The sequence below is a fragment of the Phascolarctos cinereus genome, unplaced genomic scaffold (genome assembly GCF_003287225.1).
Source record: "Phascolarctos cinereus isolate Bilbo 61053 unplaced genomic scaffold, phaCin_HiC Scaffold_1;HRSCAF=81, whole genome shotgun sequence".
In the NCBI taxonomy this organism is placed as follows: domain Eukaryota; kingdom Metazoa; phylum Chordata; class Mammalia; order Diprotodontia; family Phascolarctidae; genus Phascolarctos; species Phascolarctos cinereus.
The window spans coordinates 280329640-280340833 of NW_027555514.1; the positions used below are offsets into that span (position 1 = coordinate 280329640).

General features: G+C 43.0%; 1 protein-coding gene across 2 annotated transcripts in view; it reads left to right on the forward strand.

Moving 5' to 3' along the window:
- Positions 1–10608, forward strand: part of NCF4 (neutrophil cytosolic factor 4) — a 34890-nt gene extending 24282 nt beyond the window's left edge. The window contains exons 9-10 of one of the 2 annotated variants that reach the window (XM_020982503.2): positions 813–878; positions 1744–10608. In XM_020982503.2, coding sequence (XP_020838162.1) covers positions 813–878; positions 1744–1939 — 262 coding nt within the window. In that variant the 3' untranslated portion in view covers positions 1940–10608. The remainder of the gene's footprint in view (positions 1–812; positions 879–1743) is intronic. The other variant, XM_020982504.2, reaches the window with a different exon arrangement.
- Positions 10609–11194: the final 586 nt, after the last annotated feature.

Genomic DNA, 11194 nt, shown 5'->3' on the forward strand with positions numbered 1-11194 from the left:
CTCAATTTCCCCCTTTGTAGCTTAATCCATCAACCAACAATCAACAAATATTGATCATGTGTGTGTATTGATTGTCCTGCTCTGTGCCAAGCACTGGAGATACAAATAAAAACATGAGACGGTCCCTACCCCCAAAGCTCCCCCCCACACACTGGTAGTGTGTGTGTGTGTGTGTGTGTCGGGGGAGAGTGGCAACAGAGAATGCAACATATTTGCAGAGAAGTCAGTGCAGAGTACTGAAAAGCTCCCATAGATATATGGTATTTTCCATTTGAGAGTTCTGCCCAACAGTGCCAATGATGACCCTTCTATTGCCCACCCCTCCTGTTTGACTCTTGTTGAGACCCTTCTGTCATCTTGCCTCGGGATATCCACCCAACGTATTGCAAGTCTTCCTCATTTTCTCCTGACATCAGGAGGGTATTAGTGGGTGTACATCTCTCATACAAAATAATTACACATTTATTTGATGGGGCAAGCTGAGGGAATCAGGGATGAGTGGCCTCTTGAAGGAGGCAGCATCTGAACTGAACTTTGAAGGATGTTTAGCGTTCCAGGAAACAGAGGGTGAGCAGCCCTTGGGGATAGTTTGTGCGAGCCATGGAGGAGGAAGATGAAATGTTGGGAACATTGAATAGACAAGTTCCACCCACTATTCTTGATTCTGTCACCTGGATGAAAGGGACCAAAGCTAACTCCTCTTTCATGTTTGGTAGAATATGGCAGAGGAAAGGGGTGCAGGGTCTAGGTGGGCATCCATCTTCACAAGCTCACACTGACAGATCTCTTATTTCTCTGTGTCACCTTCTTAGGGACATTGCTATAGAAGAAGACATCAGGAGCACCCCATTGTATAAAGACCTGATGGATCTAATCAGGTGAGGGGGCCCCCAAAAGGATAAAAGCAATGCTCTCAAGACATCTCAGTAACCTGATGTCCAGCAGATGGGAGAAGCCAGCTCCCCAGCCAGCCCTTCACACTAAGGGTCCTGAGGCTTGAGGAATTGGAATGTCATGGGCTCTGCCTTCTTTGAGCAGGATGAGTTCCAGTTCTTTAAGATCCATTCTCAAGTAATGGGCAGAGAAAACTTTCCTGGTAAAAAGCTGAGTCCAGAAGGGAAATCAAACCCTGTGTAGTGGTGGCAAGATGCCAACTAGCTGGTTATTTGTTCTCCAACTGAGGGCTTGGGGAGGTGCAGATTCAGTGAGGGGAAGTCCTACTTATTCACATTCTGTAAAGTTTGTAGATAATTTTCTTCTCAATCCCATGAAGTAGGCACCATTATTCCCATTTCAGAGGTGAGGAAACAGGCTTTGAGAGGTAAATGAAGTGATTTGTCAAGGCTATGTAGAATGGAAGTACCAGAGTGGGATAGTTCATGAGAAACATCTGGACAGTGCGGCAGAAAGGTTATGAAATAGGAGTCAGAAGACCTGAGTTCAAATCTTGGTTCCACTAGTGACCACTTGTATGACAGACAGTGGGCAAATATCTTCTCTGGGCTCAGTTTCCCTGTCTACCAAATGATAAAGTTAGAATCAATCAATAAACAGTTACTCATGTTTTATTTACTATACATAATATAATATGTTTATTATATATTAATCCTAAGGATCAGTAAAGCTTGTATTGAACACTAGTCCTCTAATCCAAAACCCAGCAATCTCTTCCATGTTTTTCTCCTCACCACTGTCTGATAAGCCTCCTGCCCTTGCCCCCTTCCCCTTGTTTTTCCCCACCAGGCGAGAGTTCCAGCGCAGCGACATTGCTCTGAATTACCGGGACAGCCAGGGAGACCTGGTGCGCCTGCTGTCAGACCAGGACGTGGAGCTGATGGTGAAGCAGGCCTGGGCCCACCCCACTCAGAAGCAGCTCTTCCCTTGGAAGCTCCATATCACACAGGAGAACGCTTTCCATGTCTACAACACAGCCCCTTGAGAAGGCATTTATTGGGGCAGGACAGGGATGGGACCCGAAAAAGGCCAATGATCCCCTCCACCGGCACCTTCCCCATCCTGGACCTGATGAAGCCCAGCCAGCCTCTTCTTCCAGGTGCTCAGCTCCCATACCACTTCCCCCCTAACTTCCCCAGCCTGAATGAAATAAACAGAGGACAGTCTGCAGCATCAGCCCCAAAGCAGCCCAGTGGGGGAGTTGAAAGACAGATAGTTTCAAGTTCCATCCGTACTCCTTTCTGCTTCCCTCAGACCAGAGAATATCAGAGCTGGGAAGCCTGGGTTCAAGTACTATATCTGATGCTTACTCCCTGTGTGACATTGGGCGAATCACTTCCTCTCTCCAGGCCTCAGTTTCCTCATCTGTAAAATGAGAGAATTGAACTAGATTGGAGTCTGAGGGCTGTTTCAGCTCTAAATCTACAATCTACGGGTGCTATTCTCTAAGAGACTTTAAACAAATGGGAGGAAAAAGGAGATTAGGCTAGGCGAGCTATCGAAGTAGATCTGGAGCTGTCAGTGAGTTCTTGGCTTGGTTAAATAGCACCCCAGACTGGAGATCTAGGATGCACTTTAGAAAGCAGGTGTGGAAGCGCCTCGTTTAACAATTGAGGAAACTTGGGGCAGCTAGGTGGCGCAGTGGATAGAGCACCGGCCCTGAAGTCAGGAGGACCTGAGTTCAAATTCAGTCTCAGACCAAACACTTGACACTTATTAGCTGTGTGACCCTGGGCAAGTCACTTAACCCCAACTGCCTTAAAAAAAAACATTGAGGAAACTAAGGGCCAGAGGGGAAGCCAATCATAGGATTATCAATTTAGAGGCGGAAGGAGCCTCATTGGCCCTTGAGTCCAACCCTCTCATTCTACAGATAAGGAAACTGAGGCCCAGAAAGATCATAGGATCCTAGATCTAGGACTGCAAGGGGCTCAGAGGCTGGCTAGGTCAATGCCCCCATTTTACAGAGGAGAAAGTGAAAAGGTCAGATTCAATGGCTCACCCAAAGTCACACGGGGAGTAAGGAACAGAAGTAACATTTGAACTCAGATCTTCTGAATTCTTACCCCATGCCCCCTTTATCATCTCCCTTTCACAAGTGAGGAAACAGACTCAGAGACAAGTAGTCTCTTGTCCAAGGTCACTTTTGAAAGGAAGTTAGAACCATCGGGATGGGAGGGGTGGGGAAACCTGGGCTCTTCTGCTCCGATTTGCTGAGTGCCCAGTTACTGCTGCGGTCATTTCTGAGCCCTTTCTGTACTTTCAGAAGCTGGCTTCTTATTAAAAAAAAAAAGGGATGAAAAGAAAAGAGCAGGTGCCTGCTCTGGCTCCCCTGGTGCCTTCGAGGCTCAGCCAGGCTGGGAACTGCTGATGTGTGGGCAGGTGGCGGCAGCCTTCCATGGGGTGGGGGCTGCTTTCAGGGCTCAGCCCTTTCTGTTGGTTGATTGATCAGTGAAAGCTTTGTTGTTGCTGTTTTTGTTGTCTCTCTCATGCAACAGTTTCTAGAATCCATCAGTGAGTTTTCCAGAGGGAGGGACCAAATGGTTTTACTGTTTTATTTACGGAGAACAGTTCTAACTCATTTCGGCGGTATCCAAGCAGAGTTCCTCTGGCATTTACTGACATTCTCCTCTGAAGCCTCAGCTTGGCTCTGGAAGGCTTTTGCCAGTGGATCAAAAGTGCCAGTGGTCCCTTCCAGGCTGGGAAGGTTTTGTGTACAAACCTGGCAGTGGAGCCCATGTCTCGTCCCAGGAGCAACCTTGCTAAGAGCAGGGAGGCTCATTGCCAGAAGGCTGGCCATCAAAGGATGGATTTTTAAATTTACTTTTATTTTTGAGCACAGCGGACCAAGAAATGAACAAGAACACAAAATGCTTCATAGTCCTTTTGGGTTCCCTTCTCTTTCCGCTGTGAGTGGAAGGGCAGTCAGTGTGGCATAATGAGAAGTTCTTTGGAGTCGAAAGACTTGAGGTCAAATTCTGGCTCTGTATATGATTACGTTATTACCTCAGACAAGTCACCTCACCTCTGGGGACTTTGTTCTCCTCCTGTGTGCAGTGAACGTTTCTTCCCATTCTACAATTCTGATCCTATGGTGCCAACAGAGAGAAATAAAATGGGAAAGAGGGTGTTTAGCATTAGACAGTTCTTAGATCATCTACAAATATTAATTTAATGATTGGTACTCTTTGATCTAAATTAACTTAACCTGTGCCTCAAGATTGTCATGTGACTATGGGCTCACGTAATACTTTCACCTTACACAAGGCAAAGAAGAAGCCACCTCATGGCTGCTTTCTCACCTGTATGGAATCTTGATAAAAATGGTCTACATAGAAAGTAAGAGTATCCTTGATGAAAACATGAGAAGGGAACAGCTGGCTGTTGCAGATAATTTTCCACAGTGGGCAAACCTTTACATCATCCACACTAAAAGGATCAGGGGCTATATGAGCCTGCTGGGCTTGTTATTCATTGATTATTTTTTTAACTTGGCAGAACAATATAGATCCTCCACTCTCCCTTTACATGCTATATATTTATTTTATTTTTCCTCAATTACATGTGAACATAAATTTTCAAGTTCATTAAGGAAATTTCAGTTCCATATTCTCTCCCTCCCTCCTTCCCCTTTCCCCCTCCTAGAAAAGGCAAGCAATTTGATATAGAATATACATATGCAGTCATGCAAAACATTTCCATGTTAACCATGTTGCAAAAGAAAAAGCAAACCAAAAAAACCCCAAGAATAATAATGAAAGTTTAAAAAGTAGGCTTCAGTCAGATTCCATCAGTTCTTTCTCTGGAGGTGGATAACATTTTTCATCCTAAGTCCTACAGAATTGTCTTGGATCATTGTATTGCTGAGAATAACTAAGTCATTCATAGTTGATCATCGTACAGATCTTTGAAAGCTTTCCTCAAGTGAGGTGTTTTCCATGAATATTTTCAGGGAAGTTCAGTATTGAGCAAGTGGGCTGAAAAAAAAAAGTGGAAACAGTCTTTGAAGCCACATGCACAGACCAAAATGAGAGGAGGCTGGTGGGAGAGAACTGGGCCGTAGAACATCATGAGCATTGTAATCCCTGTTAACAGCCTGATTCCGGGGTTTGAAACTGCCATGCAAAGTGGTTTCTGCTCACTAGTCAAAAAACTTTCTAGCCCCAGGCAACGGTTAATAAAGCATATTTTCAGTACTTTCCTCACTAATCCTGAATTGTTAACAATCACTTCTTAATATAATCCTGATAGGTTCTCAGGGTTTTGATAGAATGCTTCTTTCAAATTCCTGGAATCACTTGCTTAGCTAGGAGGTGGCAGGGGTCTTTCTTGATGTGTTCTGAGCTTCAGTCCTCTAGGCTGTGGTTTAGTTTAGTGTCAAAAGCCTTGAGAAGGAAAGCACTTCATTATTTTGTCCCCATTTTACATATAAAAAAAAAAACAGAGGCTAAGAGATGCCTGTGAGAGTCAATATTAATTAGAGTGTGGGTCTGAACGTGAGTCTGTTGACAGAAGGCCAAAATTCTTTCTGCTACATCACATCAGGATTCACTATCAGTTGTATGGCTGAAGAGATATTAGAGGGCATTAAGTCCTATCCGCTCATTTTACAGATGAGGAAACTGAGGCCCAGAGAGGTTCAGTGATTTGCCCTGGGTCACACACAGCTTCAAAGCATCTGAGGTCTTTGTGATTCCAAATCAAGTGTTCTGTCTACCATATAGTAGGCAGCTAGGTGGCTCAGTGAATAGAGTGCTGGCCCTGGAGTCAGGAAGACTCATCTTGCTGTGTTCAGATCTGGCCTTCAACACTTACTGGTTATGTGACCAAGTCACTTCACTCTGTTTGCCTCAGTTTCCTCATCTGTAAAAGGAGTTGGAGAAGGAAATGGCAAACCACTCTGGCATCTTTTCCAAGAAAACCTTCATGGGGTCATGAAGAGCTGGACAGGACCGAATGACTGAACGACAATAATATGGTCCAGGCACTGTACCAAGTGCTGGGAACACAAGCAGAAAGACAATCCCCTGCCCTCAAGGAGCTTGCATTCTAAAAGGGGAAGATAGCACACTCAAGTGAACAGAAAAGAGGGGAGAAAGAAGATGCACACTGAGGGCAGGGTGGAGAAAGTCCTGGTTGTGTCAGGAGTATAACCTGTAGAGGCATAAACACATGGCTTGGCCCCAGCACCATCCTTAAAATAGAAGTCTGGGGGGATTTGTAATTCAGCCATAAGCGTCATGTAGGACTATTGAGGTCTATGAATCATAAGGCAGACTTGACTAATACCCAGGAATTCTTGAAAGGGATATAGCCAATCTGTTAGACTCAGACTGAGAGAGAGGAGGGGGGCTTTCTGAGATCTCTTCGGTGTGATTCCAGACTGCCTTCTGGCTCAAATATTGCAAGAGGCCCAAATTCCTCTCACGGATCAGGATGAATGTTTATTCATCTGAACTATTAATTCCAGTATTTCACTCAATTCTTTAACCTCTATTACATAGTTATCTCTGTCTGTGACTCATCTTTCTATTAAACTATATATAAACTTCCCTTAATTTTGTGTCAGTCCCAGTCCCTGGAGCTAGAGTGACAATTAACAATAATAACTAGCAATATTTTACTTGAGACAGGCTATGGGCACGGCAAGGCTTACCTGGGATATAGCCTGGTGCTTGGAAGATTGCACCTTAGCTAACTTTTCTATGTGTTTGCAAAATACCTTCTACATAGTATCTCATTTGGTCTTCACAATAACATTGTGAAGTAGATGCTATTATCACTCCTGTTTTACAAATGAGGAAACTGATTTGGGAAGAGGCTGACTTCCCTAAGATCGTACAGCTAGTAAATACCTTTGGCAAAATTTGAACTCAAGGGGCAGCTAGGTGGCACAGTGAATAGAGCATGGGCCCTGGAGTCAGGAGGACCTGAGTTCAAATCCAGTCTCTGACCAGACACTTGACACTTACTAGCTGTGTGATCCTGGGCAAGTCACTTAACCCCAATTGCCTCACAAAAAAAAAAACAAACAAAAACCAAACAAAACAAAATTTTAACTCAAGTCTTCCTGATTCCAATTATAAAACTCTATATAAAAAGCCACTTTGCTCCCTCTTGGAAGGTCCTGAGATTTCTACCCTACTGAAAGAGTTTTCGTTTTGGGTAAATCCTTCCTGTCTCTGAGTTTCATTTATAAAATAGGCAGGAGATGGGTGATCTTGAAAGTCCTTCCCAATTCTAATTCTATCATAGCCAGGTCCACAAGCCTTGAAAGCTAATGGTCCCCCGGTTCATGGTCATAGGGTCTAGACTGAGTAGGAAGGATATTAAATTAGAACTGTAGTATTGCAGAAAAGGTACCTCCCCAAGTCAGAGCCAGGACGAAAGTTGGAGGGAGGGGGATCTAGCCAGAATAGCAGGTGGAGTTAAAAAGAAGATGACCCTCATTTTTTAAAACTCCAATATTCTCTCAGTGACCCTCTGTGGTTTTTACTCATGTTTTCCCCAATCTAAATAGAGTCATAGTTAGAAATAAGGGAAATGGAAAGGTCTGTAGTTGGCAGCTTGAGGAAGTGGCAGCATATGAGAAACTATAACTTACATGCAAGAATAGCGTAAATGATGCCTCATGAAGGAGATGTGTGTCCATAAGAGGAGGCGGGATGATCTTGAAATGAGAATGAGAGAAAACAGAGGGACAGCTTGAGTGATGGGACTCATGGAATATGGAAAGAGCTAAAGGATAATCTCATTGCATTGGCTCAATCTATGAAACTCACTCTTGAGTTGAGGGACCTGGATTCAAATCCCACCACTGACATCTACTACCTGGGTGACCTTGGACAAAGCTTGCATGATGGGAACTGTTTCATTTGGGGATTTGTGTTCCTAGTACTTAATCTAGCAAATAGTAGGTGCTTAATAAATGTTTGTTGACTGACTAGTTGATCCCCACCTGCCCATCCTGTGTATTCCAATGAGTTCATCCTCATTATCTCTTGGCTGTCCAGCCTGTCATCTCTGCCCTTCTCACTTGGCCACTCTCTTTTCCTGGCACACGCTTCCTTGATGACATCTGCTGGTCTGCATTGGGATTCATTATTGGTTAAACACTGCAGTCTGCTCACATTCACCCCTGACCCTCCCTATCCATGTGACTCTGAGCAGTCATTCCACTTCTTTGAGGTCTCAGTTCCCTCATCTATTAAATAGGAGGAAGGGCTAGGCATTAGAATCAGTGACTTCTAAAGTTTCTCCCAACTGTAAATCTATGACCCTATGACCAGTCAAAAGGGGGTGGGGTAGAGCAAAGCTGCACTGTTAAGTACAGAACATTAAAATAAACAAAGAACTGTGGGGAAATCCATGAATCTGAAGAGGAAAGTGGGAAGTTAAGGAAGTGTTTACAACTATAGCATAGTGAGGTCATTATCAAAGTGGATAGAGCACTGGGTCTGGACTCAGGAAGACCTGAGTTCAAATCCAACCTCAGATACTTACTAGCTGTGTGATTCTGGGCAAGTCATCTAATCTTCATCTGCCTCAGTTTCTTTAACTATAAAATGGGGATAATAATAGCCCCTACTCCACGAGATTGTTGTGAGGATCAAATGAGATGTGCTTTATGCTTAGCACAATGCTTGGCATATAGTAGACACTTTAAAAATTTCTGTTCCCTTCGTTCAGTTGAAGAACTGGGGATGTTTCTTTAGAATAGAAGGTTTTGGAGGAGCAAGAAAGCTGCCTTCAGCGTCTGAAGGGCTAACAGATAGAGAAGAGATCAAGACTTGGTGGTTGTGGTGGTTGTTGTTTTTTTGGCTTCAGAGGGAGGAATGAGGAACAGAAATTGCAGTGAGGCAAACTTAGAACTCTTCTAACCAAAGATTCCATACCAAACAGCTGTCTCAAAGTGGACTGAGCTACCTGAGGAGGCAAGTGGGCTCTGTATCACTAGAAGTCATGGGGGAAAGAAGCCCAGATGAGGGCAGTGAAAGTGTCAGGATTTCTATTTTAAATTTCAGGAAGCCAAGATCTATCGAGGTTAAATGTCTGTTTCATGCACCCTATACATGTTAGGGCCAGGGTTTGAGCTGGTGAATCTGCCGCCTAATCCAGCTGTCTTTGCACCAGGTCGAATTCTCTAAGGGGAGCCACGGACCTGGGTCCTCAGCTTCAAGCCTCTGACTGAGATAGGCATTGGACTCTCTCCTACCCCCCACTCTCCACCCAGCACATCAGAAATCTCTGGATCTGTCTTCTCTCTGTTGAGTCAGACTGATAACTGGAAACTGATAGGGTTTGGGTGGGCCAGAGTTAAGAGAAGGAAATGTGTCCAGTGATGATTAGAGACTCAGTCCAACTGAGGGCTTTACAAGAACCTGAGGCAAGGCAGTGGGGCCAGTTCATCTAAACCCCAAGAGGGTGATGAGTTGGTTCTATTCCAAAGGCATGGCAGGAACCTGCCCCTCCTTTTCCTTGTTCTATTTTCATCAACATCTAGAGATTCCAGCTTTCCCTCCCCCTCCCCCACAGAAGTGCTGCCCAATGTCATGCCTTTGACCTTATCCCTAGGAGAAAGACTTGGGGGAGGGGAAGCCAGGAAGTGGGGGTGACTTACTCCTTTGTCTCTGACATTTCCTCTTATTGGGCAACAATTGGGTCAGATTGCCTTCTCAAGGAAGGGGGCCGAGGGAGAGGGAGAGAATTTGCAGCTCAGAATTTTAAAAAATGTTCATTTTTTTACATATAATTGGGAAATATTTAATGAAATAAACAAGTTTTTAAAATAACTGGATCAGAAACGATGATTGCCTTGAAGCTCCTCAACACAGGTTTTTAAAAATTATGTTGTGATCTTGGGATTTGGAGAAAATATCATTTTGGCTGAGGCCATAGAAGGATAGGTTAAAGCAATGGTTCCCATTTAGTGATTTTCAAATTCCTGAGGGATTCAAGATGATGGCTCAAGGAGCTCATGCTAAAAATTCCTTCATGGCACCTTACTCAGTAAATAACTGCCCAATTACATTATAAAATAGTTTTCCTTTATGACAACAAGCATGGACATATCTGAAGGATTATCAGTTTGTTATCCTCTTAGGTACTGTATGCTCTTAATGAGTACATCTAAGAGAATATTATGGAACCAAGAAAACAAAATACACAGCAATTACAACAATGTAAATGGAAAGAACAACTACATACCAAAAATCCAAGGCAAATGTAACAAAATTATAAAGATCAAGCAGGACTTAAATGGAGAGCTAAGAGAAGACACTCCCAACCTGCACTTTTGTGGATATGAAAGGTTCACAGTGGTTACACATTGCACATAGATTGGACTTTTCTGATGTATCAGTTGGCTCTATTGATTTTTTTTCCTCTCTAAAAAATACTGTCATATGGGATGGCTCTCTGGGAGGGGGAAAGTGTGGAATACATGGGATAATTATGGTGATATAAGAGAAAATGTCAATAAAAACTTATTTTAAAAAAGAATGTAATGAGTAGTATATTAAGTTGCTCTTGGGGTTCAGAACACCTTTACTGTTGTTTTTTATTTACATAATTGAATATTGTTTAATATGCTTCTTAAGTGATTATACTTCTTTATTTTTCTCAATTAAATGTAAAACCCATTTTTAACATTCATTTTTAAAAATTGAGTTCTGAATTTTCTTCGTCTCCCACCCTTCCCATCCCCTTGAGAAGGCAAGCAATTTGATATAGATTATACAGTGCAGTCATGCGAAATTTATTTTCATATTAGTCATGCTGTAAAAGAAAAAAGACAAGAAAAAGCAATAAAAATAAAGAAAGTTTAAAAAGTATGCTTTGATCTGCATTCAGTCTTTATCAGTTCTTTCTCTGGAGATAGACAGCATTTTTCAACATAAGTCCTTTGGAATTGTCTTAGATCATTGTATTGCTTAGAATAGCTAAGACAGTAACAGCGTAACAGCTGATCATCATACAGTCTTGCTGTTATTGCGTATGATGTTCTCCTGGTTCTGCTCATTTTGCTTTGCATCAGTTCATAGAAGTCTTCCCAGATTTTTCTGAAACCATCCTGCTTATCATTTCTTATAGCACAACAGTTTTCCATCACACTCATATTCCACAACTTAACATGTTCTGCCATTCCCCAACTAATGGGCATCCTCTCAACTTCCAATTGCCACCACAAAAAGATCTATTATAAAGATTTTTGTAATAGAGGTCCTTTTCCTTTTTTTAA